The 16,839-nt window shown below is 32.9% G+C and overlaps 2 protein-coding genes across 2 annotated transcripts; both read left to right on the top strand.

Annotated features, from left to right (window-relative positions):
• The first annotated feature begins 7,303 nt into the window (after positions 1-7,303).
• LOC116128004 lies at positions 7,304-13,841 on the top strand. The gene is made up of 11 exons (XM_031413674.1): positions 7,304-7,535; positions 8,419-8,589; positions 8,863-9,544; positions 9,714-9,798; positions 10,316-10,403; positions 10,949-11,133; positions 12,105-12,237; positions 12,475-12,611; positions 12,722-12,796; positions 13,395-13,514; positions 13,611-13,841. Exons 2-11 carry the CDS (start codon positions 8,442-8,444, stop codon positions 13,683-13,685), a joined length of 1,728 nt encoding a protein of 575 aa, XP_031269534.1. The 5' UTR covers positions 7,304-7,535; positions 8,419-8,441; the 3' UTR covers positions 13,686-13,841.
• An 832-nt stretch (positions 13,842-14,673) lies between these two features.
• Positions 14,674-15,018, top strand: LOC116127920. The gene has a single exon (XM_031413576.1). The coding sequence runs from the start codon at positions 14,674-14,676 to the stop codon at positions 15,016-15,018; it is 345 nt and encodes a 114-aa protein (XP_031269436.1).
• The last annotated feature ends 1,821 nt before the right edge of the window (positions 15,019-16,839 follow it).

Below are 16,839 nucleotides of genomic sequence, written 5' to 3' on the forward strand. Positions count from 1 at the left end.
TGACGTGTCAATTGGTCAAGCAGGGCCACCTTTTCATGAGACTTGACTATGGGAAACCCAAAAAAAAAAGTAATAATAATAAAGAAAAAAAAGATATTTTATAACAGAATCTTAAAATATTTATGCTGATAACTTTTTCAGATACATTATTTCGTATAAGATCCGATACCATTGACGTGTCAATTGGTCAAGCAGGGCCACCTTTTCATGAGGCTTGACTATGGGAAACGTGTAATAATGTACTTGCCATTTTTATTTTTATTTTCATGACCCTACTCTGACAAGTCAAGAAAAAATTGACTTATTTACTAATTAAATTTAAAAATAAATAAATTCATAAATATTTTCTTTTGAACCAAGTTTTTATTAAATTAACTATAATCGGGTGGCCAGAGATAAAAGCCAAAAAGAAGGTTTTATGAGTTTTTGAGTTTGAGTATTTTTAGGTATTAATAGAATAATTATTAGGTTCTTATTCGATTGGTATTCAGGTCTAAAAGAATCGTAAGTGTACACAAGCTAACCTGAATCCCTTGATCGTAAAAAAAAAAAAAAAAAAAAATCATGGATGACCCGAATGTAGAATAGCAAAAGGAGGTCTCATGAGTTCGTAGTTTAAGTCTTTTCAAACACTAATAGAGGTAACCACTGGAACTCATACCCGTTTAATAGTTTTAGGTTATAGATTTGTTGAGGTAGCCAAACTGACTCAAACCACTTATTCTGAAGTTGGATACTCAAAAAGGGTTTTTATTCAATTTTTTAATTTAAAGAAATAAAAAAATTATAATAGTTTTGAAATCCTTAAAAGGGAAATGTAAAGCAGAGATTTAAGGTTTAAAGTTTAGGGTTTAATAAATATATAGATTTTGGCCAGCTTTTAATTTTTATTTCTTTCTAAAATTTTTATTTTCCATTTTTTATTTAATAACTGACTTTATTTTTATTTTTAAATTTATTAACCTTAAATTAATATAAACCAAACTAGGGTTGAAAAATACATTTAATAAAGTTTGGGCGTAAAAATGTTTATTCAACCTCATTAAAAATTATAAAATCAAATAGTAAATCGGAATTATATAGCTGTGTTTGTTTTATTATTCAAAATATTATCTTATTCAATCCTATTCAAAATACATATTTGTTTCACTATTTTCAAAATCTAATCATATTCTATTCAACTTAAAATATTTTTTTTTAACCCATAGGTTTGTTAATTTAACTAAACACTCCCAATAATAAAAGTTTATAAATTGACAAAAACACCCTCACCCCCCACATATTCCCAACAGTCAACCACCATTGTCGAAATGTGGTCAGAATCTGTCGGAATGGTGCACAATTAGTTGGATGTGGTCGATCGTGCGTCGATCTGACATTTTTTGGCCAAATCCATTATGGATCTGGCTGAAAAAGCTAGATCTACAACCAAATATTTGGATTTCAAGCCACATCTAGTTGTCAATGACGACCAATATATGGCCGTTGTTAATGACCAGATCTTTTGTTGTAGATTTGGCCGTTTTTGGCCATATCCATAGTGGATCTAGCCATAAAAAGGCTAGATCGACACACTATTGGAGGGATCCAGTCGGTTGTGTGCCATTCCGGCATCTTTTGGCCACTGTCTGGCGGTGGTGGCCAGCTACCGGCATTTACTATGTGGATAGGAGTGTTTTTGTTAATTTTAAAACTTTTATTAAGGGAGGTGTTGCTAAATTAACAAATATACGAGGTTACAAAATAATATGGGTGTGTTTGTTTTACCATTTTTGGTATGATTTCAAAAATCCTATCCAAATACATATTCGTTTTCCTATTCTGAAAAATTAATCATATTCTATTCAACTAATTTTAAACCCCTTGGGTTTTTTAATTTAACTAAACACCTCTAACAAATGAAAGTTTAGAAATTGAGAAAAACACCCCCACGCACCCATATTTGACAGATTCTGACCACCACTGTCGGAAAGTGGCCATAATTTGGCATAATGACACACTACCAACTAGATCTAACCCGTAGTGCGCTAATCTAACATTTTCCGACTAAATCCACTGTGGATCTGACCTTTTGGCCAAAGGTCTGGTAGTTGATGGTCAGATCTACAGCCACATCTGGTCATCAATGATGACTATATCTTTAGCCGAAAAATGTCATATTAGCGCATGAGTCGGTTGTGCGCTATTACACTAGATTTTGACCACCTTTCGACAGTAGTGGTCAGAATCTGACAAATGTGGGTGGATGAGAGTGTTTTTTATCAATTTTTAAACTTTTATGTAGGGGTGTTTAGTAAATTAATAAACCTATAGGATATTTTATTAATTTTAAAATTCTACCTCATAATAACAGTCCAACTCAACTTTTTCAAAATCCTACTCAAAATAATAAAACAAACACACCCACACTTTTCATAACTTTACACCTAACAGATTCCATTGACGAGATCGACGAAGGGTGGGAATTTGTTTTTTTCTCAACATTTATAGGTGCAAAAATGTAATTAAGACAAACCTCGGGTGGGACGTTGACTCAGATTTTAATTAATCTGATGTTGATTTATAAACTATTTGCCTTTTTGATAAACATATGCTTTACTAATTGTCACACTTTTTTTATGATTAGAAGTCTAGAATTACTTTACCATAAAAAATTTTCTATGAAAATGATCTCAACCGTTGAATTTTAGTTTTGGTCTTTGACATTAATGTTTTTGTTTCCATTTATTATTTATTTATTTATTCATTCAATTAAAAATGATGTGAAAAGAGAATAGGAAACACAAGTCAATAACTATTTTTATAATATTATTTTTTTATTGATTTTTTATACAGGAGGTTGTACCTGTCACTGGATCTACCTAACTAACAACCTTATCCACTGGTTTTAATCAGCTACACTAGTCTCCATGCCATATGCATGGACCGCTATGGTATATGGACCGTTTTGCCCTTCACTTTTTCGTGGTTTATGATGTAAACTCATGTGCTTATCTATAAATATAACTTACGCCCGAAGTATTAATAGAATGGTTAGATCGGTGGTTTGTTCAAACAAGATCTATAATTTTATTCTCGTGATAGATACTTATATGGTCAAGGATCATTATTTTTTATTTTTTATAAATTATAAGGTTCGGTGGGAACTTTAATTTCAAGCTTAGCTTCAAAAAAGAACTAAGGTAGAAGGGTTTCTAGATGAATTATTTGATTATGAATACATGATTAAAGGGTATTATTTTTTGTTTCTTAAAGATTATAAGGTTCGACGAGGACTCCAATTTTGAGTTCAGCTACGGAAAGGAAGGTTTGGAAGAATTTTATACATATTTCTTGATTATTAGAAAAAAAAAAAAAAAAAAAAGGAACAAACTGTGAATACAAATTATTTGACTATGGGAAACGTGTAATGATGTACTTGCCATTTTTATTTTTATTTTCATGACCCTAATCTGACAAGTCAAGAAAAAAATCGACTTATTTACTAATTAATTTAAAAAAAATAAAAATAATCAAGTATTTTCTTTTGAACCAAGTTTTTATTAAATTAACTATAATCGGGTGGCCGGAGCATATAAGTCCAAAAAGAACGTATGATGAGTTTTGAGTTCGAGTTTTTTTAGGTATTAATAAGATAATATTAGGGTTTTTATTCAATCGATAGTTTTAGGTCTAAAAGAATCAGTTGAAGTGTACACGAGCTAACCTGAATACCCTTGATCATAAAACCCAACAACAAAAAAAAAAAAAAAAAAAAACATTGGATGACCCGAATGTAGAAAAACAAAAGGAGGTCTCATGAGTTCGTAAGTTTAAGTCTTTTCAAACACTAATAGAGGTAACCACTGAGACTCATACCCGGTTGATAGTTTTAGGGTTAATAGATTTGTTGAGGTACGTAAAAACTGACTCAAACACTTATAGTGATAAAAAAAAGTTTTTATTCAATTTTTTAATTTAAAGAAATAAAAAAATTATAATAGTTTTGAAATCCTTAAAAGGGAAATGTAAGGCAGAGATTTAAGGTTTAAAGTTTAGGGTTTAATAAATATATAGATTTTGGCCAGCTTTTAATTTTTATTTCTTTCTAAAATTTTTATTTTCCATTTTTTATTTAATAACTGACTTTATTTTTATTTTTAAATTTATTAACCTTAAATTAATATAAACCAAACTAGGGTTGAAAAATACATTTAATAAAGTTTGGGCGTAAAAATGTTTATTCAACCTCATTAAAAATTATAAAATCAAATAGTAAACCGGAATTATATAGCTGTGTTTGTTTTATTATTCAAAATATTATCATATCCAATCCTATTCAAAATACATATTTGTTTTAATATTTTCAAAATCTAATCATATTCTATTCAACTCAAAATATTTAGATTTTTTAACCTCTTATGTTTGTTAATTTAATTAAACACCCCCAATAATAAAAGTTTATAAATTAACAAAAACACCCCCCTCCCCCCTCCTCCCCCCCCCAATCATATTCCCAACAGTCAGCCACCATTGTCGAAATGTGGTCAGAATCTGTCGGAATGGTGCACAACTAGTTGGATGTGGTCGATCGTGCGTCGATCTGACATTTTTCGACCAAATCCATGATGGATATGGCTGAAAAAGCTAGATCTATAGCCAAAGATTTGGACTTCAAGCCACATCTAGTTGTCAATGACGGCCAAGATATGACCGTTGTCAATGACCAGATCTTTGGCTGTAGATCTGGCCGTTTTTGGCCAGATCCATGGTGGATCCAGCCAGAAAAATGCTAGATTGACACTCTATTGGAGAGATCCAATCAGTCGTGTGCCATTCTAGCATCTTTTGGTCGCTGTCCGGCGATGGTGGCCAGCTGTCGGCATTTACTGTGTGTGTATGAGTGTTTTTGTTAATTTTAAAACCTTTATTACAGGGGGTATAGCTAAATTAACAAATTTACGAGGTTAAAAAATAATTTGGGTGTGTTTGTTTTATCATTTTGGGTAGGATTTTTGTGTTTGTTTTATTATTTTGGGTAGGATTTCAAAAATCCTACCCAAATACATATTTGTTTCCCTATTTTGAAAAATCAATCATATTCTATTCAACTAATTTTAAACCCCCTGGGTTTTTTAATTTAGCGAAACACCTCCAACAAAAGAAAGTTTAGAAATTGAGAAAAATACCCTCACGCACTCATATTTGCCAGATTCCAACCACCACTACTGGAAGGTGGCCATGATTTGGCATAATGACACACTACCAACTAGATTTGACCCATAGTGCACTAATCTAACATTTTCTGGCTAAATCCACTGTGGATCTGACCTTTTGGCCAAAAGTCTGGTAGTTGATGGTCAGATCTACGACCACATCTGGTTATCAACGATGACTATATCTTTGGTCGGAAAAGACCATATTAGCGCATGATCGACTAGATCTAGCCGGTCGTGCACCATTACACCATATTCTGACCACCTTTCGATGGTAGTGGTCAGAATCTGGCAAATATGGGTGGGTGAGAGTGTTATCATCAATTTTTAAACTTTTATGTATGGGGTGTTTAGCTAAATTAACAAACATAGAGAGTATTTTATTAATTTTTAAATCCTATCTCAGAATAACAACTCAACTCAACTTTTTCAAAATCCTACTTCAAATAATAAAACAAACATACCCTTCTCTTTTCATAACTTTACACCTAACAGATTCCATTGACGAGATTGACGAAGGGTGTGAATATGTGTTTTTCTCAATGTTTATAGGTGCAAAAGTGTAATTAATACAAACCTTGGGTGGGGAATTGTCATTCACTCATAATAATATGATTGTTTATAGTTGACTCACATTTTAATTAATCTGATGTTGATTTATAAACTATTTGCCTTTTTGATAAACATATGCTTTACTAATTGTCACATTTTTTTATGACTAAAATTACTTTACCATAAAAAATTTACATGAAAATGATCTCAACCGTTGAATTCTAGTTTTGGTCTTTGACAGTGATGTTTTCTTTTCCATTTATTATTTATTTATTTATTCCTTCAATTAAAAATGATGTGAAAAAAGAATAGGAAACACAAGTCAATAACTATTTTTATAATAAATTATTCACATTTTTTATGATTTTTTATACTGGAGGTTGTACCTGTCACTGGATATATCTAATTAACAACCTTATCCACTGGTTTTAATCAGCTACACTAGTCTCCATGCCATATGCATGGACTGCTATGGCATATGGACCGTTTTACCCTTCACTTTTTCGTGGTTTATGATGTAAACTGATGTTAACTATAAATATAAATTACGAATGGTTAGGTCGGTGGTTTGTTCATACAAGATCTATAATTTTAGTGTCGTGATGGATACTTATATGATTAAAGATCATTATTTCTTATAGATTATAATGTTCGGTGGGAACTTTAATTTCAAGTTTGGCTTCAAAAAACCAAGGTTAGAAGGTTTCTAGATGAATTATTTGATTATGAATACATGGTTAAAGGGTATTATTTTTTGTTTCTTAAAGATTATAAGGTTCGGCGAGGACTCCAATTATGAGTTCGACTACAGAAATGAAGGTTTGGAAGAATTTTAGACATATTTCTTGATTATTAAAAAAAAAAAAAACTGTAAAGACAAATTATTTTAATAAACAAATCACTTGTGATCTGTCCGAGTTTCTACATCAAATATATTCTTTTAAACAAGGGTATTTGTTCTTTGAGTGGGAACTCAAGATCAGCCTTATAAAAACCTTATATTCCCTAAGGAAGCTTTATCTCGTGGAAACACTCTTTAATGAAACTTTAGTTATAACTAGTCGTGACAAAGAAATCACTGATTTCACTCGGTGGATCGAGAATGTCCGACTTATCAATTTATTTAGTAAACTATTGGGGGCTCATGTAGCCTATGCCAGATTAATCATATTATGGGTCGGAGCAATGAATATTAGACAAACCTTCGAGAAAAGTGATGTTTTAAATGGATGTATAAGAAATTTCGATAAAAAAAAAAAAATTAGTTTGCATTTGAGTAAGCCAAAAATTAAAAAATAAAACCAAAACGGGGAATTAAAAATTTCCGCTCTATCAAACGGTTGAAATCACGCAAAACAATTTTCCGCTCTATCAAACGGTTGAAATCACGCAAAACAATCAGATATAACAGCAAAAACTGGATCTAGCAAATCAACTCACCGAAACCTTGTTAAATCTCTGTAAAGTCCAAAAAGCCATTCTGTTTCTTGTATATTTCCCATCAAGGCAAAACACGTTCGTTGTACCTCCCAGCGCAAATTAACGTCATGTCCTCAACCGGAAAACTCTCAACACAACACGCTCAGTACAAAAAGAGAAAAAACAAATTTACCATTTTGGGAAAAAAAAATCCAGTGGGCCACTCCCCCGCACTCATATATATAAACTCCACGTCACTCGACCCATTTCATGTGAATGTAGAGCCAGGGAGAGGGAGAGGGAGAGAGAGAGAGAGAGAGAGAGGAGAAGCGTTTTAGAGAGAGACAGGTTTTCGGTTTTTGATATCTGGTAAGTTGAATTTCTGTTTGGTTACCGAGAAAATGAGGGAAAATAAAGGAATTATGGTTCGTTTTTGTTTTATTTAATTTTGTTTTGCTATTTTTTTTTCTTTGAAGTGAAGAAGCTTATAGACTGAGTCAAAGCGAGTTTTATTTATTTCTATTGTTTAATATTTTTAGATGCATTGCCGTGTTGTTTTATGCATTTTTTGTTTGAGTGTTTGGTTGCTGAGGAACTGAGGGAAAATGAAGGAAGTTGAGTTTTGTTTTGCTGTCACATCTTTTCAAGTGAAGAAACTGACAAACTTAGTCAATACATATAAATATTTGTGTTTTTGGTTGCCTTGAAAACGAGGGGAAAATACAGGAATTTGAATATTTTTTTTTTTTTTAATTTTTAATGAACCTGAATAGTTGATTCACTAGTCTGTTTGTTTGTTTAAACTTTCTGGAGCTCTTCGACATTGTTTTATAGGTTCGATACATTTATATTTGATTGTTTGATGGCTGAGAAAATGAATAAAAATGGTAGAATGTGAGGTTTGTTATATTTTACTGTATATATTTTTTTGAAATTTTTCTATGAAAGGTTACTACTCTTCTCATCTGAGCTAAATAGTTGCTTATTTATGGATTTGTTTATGTTGAAGTGTTTGGTATCCGAGAAACGAAAGAAACAATGGAATTGAATTTTTTATGTGTTAGAGAAAATGATGAAAGTCAAAAACCTTGATTGGTGGTGTCACAATTGTTTAGTAGGTTGAGAAATTCTCTTTAAATTAGTCATAATTGTTATGCCAACGGTTGTTATACTGGATTTGGTAAATTAAAAAAAAGATTTTATATCCCCAATCTTAATGTGTTATATGAAAATCGAATTTTGTTTTGTCTAGGATTTTCTCGGTGTCTTTTTGGTATGGGCTTGGAGGAACGATTTGCAGGGCAGCACATTGATGGGGACAAAACTGACCAACCTTGGACTATATCTGTGCATGCTTTTTCGGATTTAACCTACATTTCTCCTGTGGTTTTCATATACCTTCTGAAAGAATGTTATATTCATGGTAAGTTGTTCTTCCATCATTACTAATCTTATTGTCCACAAGCACACTCTTAAATATTCCAGTTATTACTGTATAGAAAGAAGGATTTTCTTATATCTGCATATTTAGTTTGTGAAAGAGTTGACAGAGGTATATCAAATTGCTAGTTCTAGTATTTTGATATATACATTAAGATTATCACCAAAGTGAAGGAGAAGGGGTTCATTGCAGAAAGATACAATAGAAGCTCTCTGTTCATGTTCACGTTTAATTGTAAATAAATGCATTTCACAGGTACATGCAAAGCAACTAGAAAGTTCCGAGCTCTACAACAACAAGTTCACCAAGTACTATGCAATTCTCCCCAGCCTGGACCAGCCACTTTTGTTATTCGATGTCTCTATGTCTTGCCTATCTTTGGGTTATATTCTGAAGGTTTTAGTCACTTGATTATTTCTTCTCTTCGTCGGTACCTAAAAGCAGCAGCCACCTCAACAGACTCCTCTAAAGCAAAAGAAATTGCTACCAGGTTAATTCTTGAAATTGTTGGGGGCTCTGTTGACCATGATGAGAAGATAGTTGTGAAGATACTTGAAGTTTTTGATTTAAACTTGATAGATATTGACAAATCCATAAGCCAACTAAAGGCCCAGAATGATTATAGGTTTGACACTGCAAAAACATTTATTGAGCAATACATTTTTGCATTGATAGAATCACAGTCATATATGACAGCAGTCTCTCTGTTAGAGCATTTCTCTATCCGCCAATCTGGAGAGTCTTTTCTCCTAAAAATGATCGAAAACAAACAGTTCAAAGCAGCTGAGAAATGGGCAACTTTTATGGGGAAGCCGATGTTATGTCTAGTGGTCCAGGAATATGCCGACAGAAACATGTTAAAGAACGCTTATGATACTATAAAGAAAAATAATCTTCAGCAGGATTTTCCGGATGTGTATCACAAGTGTAAAGAAAGGTACTTTTGCTGATTTGCATTTGCTCAAAAGCATGGCTTCTTTTCCAGAATAATATTGTTCTATTGGTTTCTATTGTCTTCAATCCCTTTTCTTTTTTTGCTCTTTCCGTATCTCCTGAAAAAGAAAAAAGATCAAAAAAATCAACAATGTTATTATATCAACTTGCAGCTCATTGAAGCAGCTGGCGGAAAAAGCATGCTGGGATGTTGCAGAGGCAAAGACAAAGGGTGATAAGCAACTGCTGGAGTATCTGGTGAGTAACTTTTGGCAGGGGTGATTATACATTGTTGAATTTCTATTACTTATCTGGGCTGGAAGTTTTCTTGAAAATTATTGTTTAGGTAATAAAGAACATCACTTCAAGAGTCAATTTTTCCTACTTTTTATGTTTGTCAGTGCCTTTGGCAATATTTTATAATTTCTTTATATTAAGTTTTGCCTCATTTTGATATGAGTGAATAATTAAACCTTTTTTTTTTTTTTTTTTTTGATAAAAACTTTGACTTAGTTATTTCTTCTCTCTAAATTTTTTCTTAATTGAAATTGCTATAACACGCTTGTTTCCTAAAGCATGGTTCTTAACTACCTTATAGACTAAGTAGATTGCTTATTTTATTGTTTTCTCAAGCTAGTCCTTCTTTAATGGACTGCTTGTTCACTTTTGTATAGTTCTCTTTTGCTTTTGTATACATCTTTCATAGTTTCTTATAAAAGAAAAAACAGCTACCTTGTAGATTAAGTGTTACAAATATAACTTTCTTAATTTTAAGGTTTATTTGGCAATGGAAGCGGGTTACTCAGAGAAGGTTGATGAACTGTGTGATCGATACTCCCTTGAAGGTTTTCTCAAACCCAGAGGTAGTGAAAAATATTTTGTTTTTCCTTGGGCATTAAATTTAAGCTGGATGGATGTGCTATTCAGAGTTCATCGTAACTGTGAAGAAGATAACAAAACAAGACTAGAGATCTACCACAACTTTTATTGCAATTTTTTTATTACCCTTGGTTTTGTTTGTTATTATTGTTTAGAAGACTTTTTTAGAAAATGAGAATCAGGATTAGCAAATAGTAAATTAGGACCAAATCTTCTAATGTTTGTTTGTGCTAGATGTCAGATCAAAATATTGTTTAATAAGTTCATCCAAATAGAGCTGAAGGATTCATGGAGTCTTTGGTGCTCCTTGTTGCATTTTGTAATGATTCTTCATTTCTGATGGACATACATCTTAGATGATTTACATGTGCACTTTCACATACACTCACATGTATGCATCAAATCTTGAACACCCTCCTCTATGCTTGCTTATCTGTATGCACAGACTCACATGAAGGGACTTCTTTACTTGATGTTCAATGATTGTATTCTTTAGACCCTTACATTACTACTCTCTTATGTTGCACAGAACCTGAGGCTGGTATTCCACAGAGTCGCTTTTTGCATCTAAAAGAATTAGTTGAAGAAGACCTAATTTGGGTTGATGAAGTTGATAGTTTACGTAATGCAACTTGCCACATTGAAGGATGTAAGGTTGTGGGTGTTGACTGTGAATGGAAACCCAATTATGAGAAAGGCAGCAAACCAAACAAGGTACTTTCTGTAAATATTAAACTGTATGCTGCAATTAATATCTTCCTTAGTTGATTCTCTTCTGGTTCTGGATTGTCTGAGTTGTTTTATTTGAATTTATTCTATTTTATTAAGAACTTCCTTAATGTGATTGACTTGTTAAACAGAACCTCTTTTGAGATCTTAATAAATCTCTTTCATAAGACATGCGTTTAACATCATATTTTGTTAAGTATATTTTCTTTCCCTAATCCATTTGCATTCTTCATCCTTTTTTGTCTAAAAACTTAATGGATTCCAATCTTTATATGCATTTTCTTTCCTTGGTTTAGATTGAGGATAATAAGAACACAAACCCAAACTTGTAGAAACAATTTTCTAAAATTCTGCTGCACTTGATAGAATTTTCTTAAATCTTGCTGCACATGATATCAGTAAATAATGAACATATGAGATCTTTCATTGATAGAACAGTGCTCTTTTCACTAATGGTTGTGTAAATGGTTTTCTTTCTGTGACATTTGCCATTTTTTGCACACAATGCAAAACTTTGTGAAGTGCCAGTCCAATAGTCTGTAGTGGAATATGTCATTGAGTTTCCAGTTTGAACCATCATCATAAGATGTACTTGACACCTTTCTCCTCTCTCTCTGTGGCATGCCGTTCTATGCTGATCTTAATATATTGTGATAAATTTTCTCTTGTGCTGTTTTATGCTGATTGTAGATTATTGTGATTAATTTGTTTGTATATTTCCCTTTTATACTTTTTGTATGTTTGAGTTGTATTTCATTGGTGCCTTCAATTGAAACAGTTTTAGTCACAAGAAAAGCAAATTGTTTGTATGGGTTCTAACACCTTTTTGTTTGTATGCTGTCGACTCTTTTTGGTTAATGTGTTAATGATGCTTCTCTCTTCATGTCCCTATGTATATTTTTACTGTTTGCAAATTGCTTCTCTCTTCAATTAAAAATGCCTATTCTGTGTTTCAGGTTTCTATTATGCAAATTTCTTCTGATACGAAGGTTTTCATCCTTGACTTGATAAAGTTATATAAAGATGTGCCCGATGTTTTAGACAACTGCCTAACTCACATTTTGCAGTCTCCTGGAATTCTGAAACTTGGTATGAAATATCTGAACACACCATTTCAAGGAGAACTGCTCTTATATAATATTTAGAACTTCAAAAAAGTATTTGAATCACCTGGGTTCCCAGCAGTTATAAGGGATCCTACTAATGATTTAGATAAAGGTTTTAGCTATTTTAGCTGTTTATGCTTTAAATGCGATCTTCCAGATTTGTTGGTTTAGTATTTTTCATTCTCTAGAATGTTTGATGTGTGATTTGTGCACCTTGTAGGTTATAATTTTCAATGTGATATGAAGCAACTGGCTCATTCTTATGGAGAGTTGGATTGCTTCAAGCACTATGAAATGTTACTGGACATTCAGAATGTATTCAGAGAACCTCGGGGTGGCCTGTCAGGACTTGCAAAGGTAAGTTACAACGTAAATATACTCCCAGCTCTTCCTTTCCCATTTCCCCTGAATATTGCTTCTAACTTGGTGTTTCTTTCTTGCTCGGTGTTTCCATGCTATTAAATTAGAAAATACTGGGAGCAGGCTTGAACAAAATGAGAAGGAACAGCAACTGGGAGCTACGGCCTTTGAGTCCAAATCAGGTTTGTTCCCTTTTGTGATTATTAATTTATCTTTTCCAAGTGGTGGTACTTGACTGTGTTGCCAAAAACAACTTACTGAAGTTGCAGAAACATATTCCAATTGTCGAAGGGGAAGATTAGTTTTCATTTCTTTGTTCTTCCTCTCCGTGTCTGCCCTTTTAATATACTATGTCTTAATGAAAGTTAAAGTAAAGCCATCCAACAGCAACATCATTGTAAATAAAGACTTGTATTTGTTTATTCATGAATTATATTAAAGTGATGAAATGACATTGTTACTCGACATTGGAAACTCACTAAACCTTAGTTCACTTGTAATAATTTTTGTATATCCAACAGGAAAGTTGTATATCTTCATGTTAGAATCCCCTGAAATTTGTTCTTGTTACTTTGGAAGATTTTACAGAAGTGTGGTGAGTGTGTCGTATTCCTCTCGTATATAGCATGCTCCAAACTGATTCTGAGATCATATTACGATGCTTTTGCTCCAATAGATATGATATTAGATGGAGTTTAGTTCAATGATTTCCATTTTGAATGAAGTTTGTCGTTTTTATTGTTTCTCATTGAAGCTGAAATAGAGCTATCTATGATGCAGCTAGAATATGCTGCCCTTGATGCTGCTGTACTCATTCACATATTCCGCCATGTTCGCGATCACTCTCAGCCTACTAATGTCTCAGTGGGTCATGACAAATTCGAGTGGAAATCCTACATTGTGAGTATTGATGAAAAGATTTAATCCCCAAAAAAAAGCACCTTGTCAGACGTGTGCTCAAGAATTCTGTCATCTAATTTTGGATAAAATGTGCAGGTTTCACACATGGATAAATCAAAGAAGTCCAAAAAAGGATCTACGATTAAAAAGAGAGGAGACGACGGAATCTGAGGCCAACAACTCTTAAGTTGTCAATCTCATCCATCTGTAAATATTTTCCTCTCAGTTTTAAGAATTTACTTACTGGTTAATGCTGTAGCTGTGAATATTATTGCCTCTTTATATTGAAAAGTAGGGTTTCTTTGCAAAATTGAGTACTGTATTGTTGTCTCTCTCATTGTTAAAATGTCAAAATAATGCTTTTGTGTTTCAGAATTTTAAACGCGCAAGCTAATTGTTTCTTATGAAACTAATAACCCTATTGCGGTGTATTAGGTTTCTCTTCTATATGATTTTTGCCTGAACAAAACGTTGATTTTAATCAATGGTTGATAAATGACGTAGTTAATCACTTTGTCCATTTTTCGGGGTTTTAGAGGGACGTAGAAACAAATAAGAACTCTTGAATGGAAATGGAAAAGAGATGCAACTCCAATTCCATTAGAGAAAGGGGTTAGTCCGTATCGTATCACTTCGCGTACACGTATTGGATAGAAACTCTTCCACTCTTTTATTAGTCGAGGTATGCGTAAACTGGTCCGGACTCAGTTATTAGAAAAAAAAATAGTACAAATTAGTAGATTCTAATTCAGTGCTGTAAATGACAGTTTTGGTGTTATAGATTGTAAGGTTTCTCACATGGATACTACTGGTGGTTTAAACAGAGAGTATTGGAGATGTTCTCTCACATGGTAATTTTCTCAAAGCATTAATAAGTACAATATAACAACCATCCTTAATTGAAATATGAATGTGTGTCCCAAAAATAGGATAGGACAGGATTGGATTAGAAAGCTTAACACCTTCCACTCTTTTGTACCAACAGAAAAAACTACCTCACCTCACTTCTCCACCTCTCCTTACAATTACAACAGTTAAAAAAAGCATATTACATATATATAGTTATATACATCACCAAACTCTTGCTTATAACTTCACCTTTTCTGCCTCTTTCTCAATCACCCACAACCTCTAAAATATATATATATATATATATCTTATGGGTGAGTTCCGACCATCCTCCGGCAAAACTTATGAATATAGAGGTGGCCAGAATCTGGAGATTGTCAACGAAGATACCGTAAAAACAGCTACCAACCTATACATTGGGCGGTCTCGTTCGCTATTTGGCCCCGTAGGACCCCATTTTAAAAATTACAACAATGTGAAGATCAAGTCCTCTAGGAAGCCACCATCTTCATGGTGGAATGGTCCTGATGCGAAGAGAAAGAGGAGAACTGTTAAATACAAGTATTATGCTGTGGAAGGGAAGGTGAGATTTTCCATTGAGAAAGGGTATCATTGGTTCAAAACCAAATGGTCTAAGGCTGTTCATGGGTTCTAGCAATAGGAAGAGAAAAGCAGAAACAGAGAAAACAAAAACATAAAACATGAACATAGTGTTGTCAGGAGGGTAAGTTAATCATGTTTGTTAAATTTGTAGATTGGTCTGTAATTATGTAAAACCCTTTCTTTGTATGTTTTCCTGGACCATGTAAATGTTTTCAGATTTTTTATTTTTATTATTATTTTTTATTTTTATGAATAAATTATATATATATATATATGTATATATTAGTTCTTTAATCAGGACCATCTTGATATCATTTATCAGGATTATACTTGAATACCATTGGATTAACTCATTTGATTGAAATAATATGCAAGAGGATCTAAAGGTGATTAAGCATGACGATCATGGCTAAAGAAAGAATATATATATATACCATTTAAAAATCACTTTTCGTTAAATATACAAAACGAGAATATTATACAATTTATAAAATTTGTATAATAGAATGGGGTCGAATTGATTCGAATCATTCGTGAATTTGTTCAATCTCGTTTCAAATCAAGCCAAAATCATCATAATCTTTAATCAAATCAGTCAACTAAAAATTAATACAAACTCGACTGGTTTATTTTCACTCGTTTTAAATATTTTTATTTTGTTTATCAAAATTAAAAAAAAAAAAAAATTTAGCTACCAACCAAACTCGTTTCTTTCGGGTAACTTATGGTTCGGATTAAACAATTAAGGCGGAAGAGAAGCTTAAACGGTGACTTTTAAAGCTTCGAATTCTCAATAAATCTCAGCTGGTTAACACTCACTCTAGGTTTCAACCTGAAAGCACAATTTAGCGCGGGAGATTTTCAATCATTTCATCACCCTTCAATCAATCGATTCGTCGGATATGGGCGGCCATGATCTCGAGTTCGAGAAAGTTCATTGCTAAGCTTGGCTCTTGATTTTGGCTTTGAAAGACTTCCTCTAAGAAATGCTTGAATCGTTTGATTTCCTCTACGGTACTTTTTTTATAATTTTTTTTTTTTTTTTTTTTTTTTTTGTTTATTTTATGTTTCTTTTACGATAACGTTACGGAAAAATTATTGCTTGAAACATGATATGGGTCATAATTGAAGCATATAAAGTTTTCTTGGACGATTTGATTGTTGTGAAGGTGATGATGGGCGAGATTTTGTGTCTGTGGAGCATTGTGGAAATGATTTTCTTGCCGCGTTGGCTGAAACCATGCAAGACAGTGAGGACTGGGATGATTTACTGGCTATGGAGTCTGAAGCTTGTGGAGCTTTGAATAACATGTTGGACGAAAGGGTTTTGAATAATGGTGCGGCTGATAACGATGACAGTACTAGAAATTATATTGACATTGTGGATGATTCACCTCAGCCTAAAAAGCGCCCAACTTTGATGGAGTTGGACTCTTCAAGTGATGATGAAGACTTGGACATCAGAATTCCGAAGCAAAAGGATCAGAACAGTCATTCCTGCACTCGAAGTTTGGGTAAACAGTTTCCAAGATCCTTGTTAAGAGTTAGTGGATGGTAGTTTTAGCTCTTTGCTGCAAACTTATCATTCACCTCGGCTGGTTGTGTGTATTGTTTAGTTATGATACTTTAGGCTTACCTGCTATCAAATTTTTATTTAACTTGGGTCTAAAGTAATTCTGGATACTGCAGTGGTTGGTTTATATTGAAGGATTGTGAGAGTGGCATCACTGGTGCTTCGGAGTCATCTATTTCCAATAAAAAGCAATGCTCTCAGGTATCAAAAGGTGAACACAGGACTCTTAGTTTTGAAGAGTTGCAAGCTTTGGATGACATGGAATTCGCAAATGTTGTTATATTTGGCAATAGAACATTT

Source organism: Pistacia vera, unplaced genomic scaffold (assembly GCF_008641045.1).
Source record: "Pistacia vera cultivar Batoury unplaced genomic scaffold, PisVer_v2 Contig196, whole genome shotgun sequence".
NCBI classification, from domain to species: Eukaryota; Viridiplantae; Streptophyta; class Magnoliopsida; order Sapindales; family Anacardiaceae; genus Pistacia; species Pistacia vera.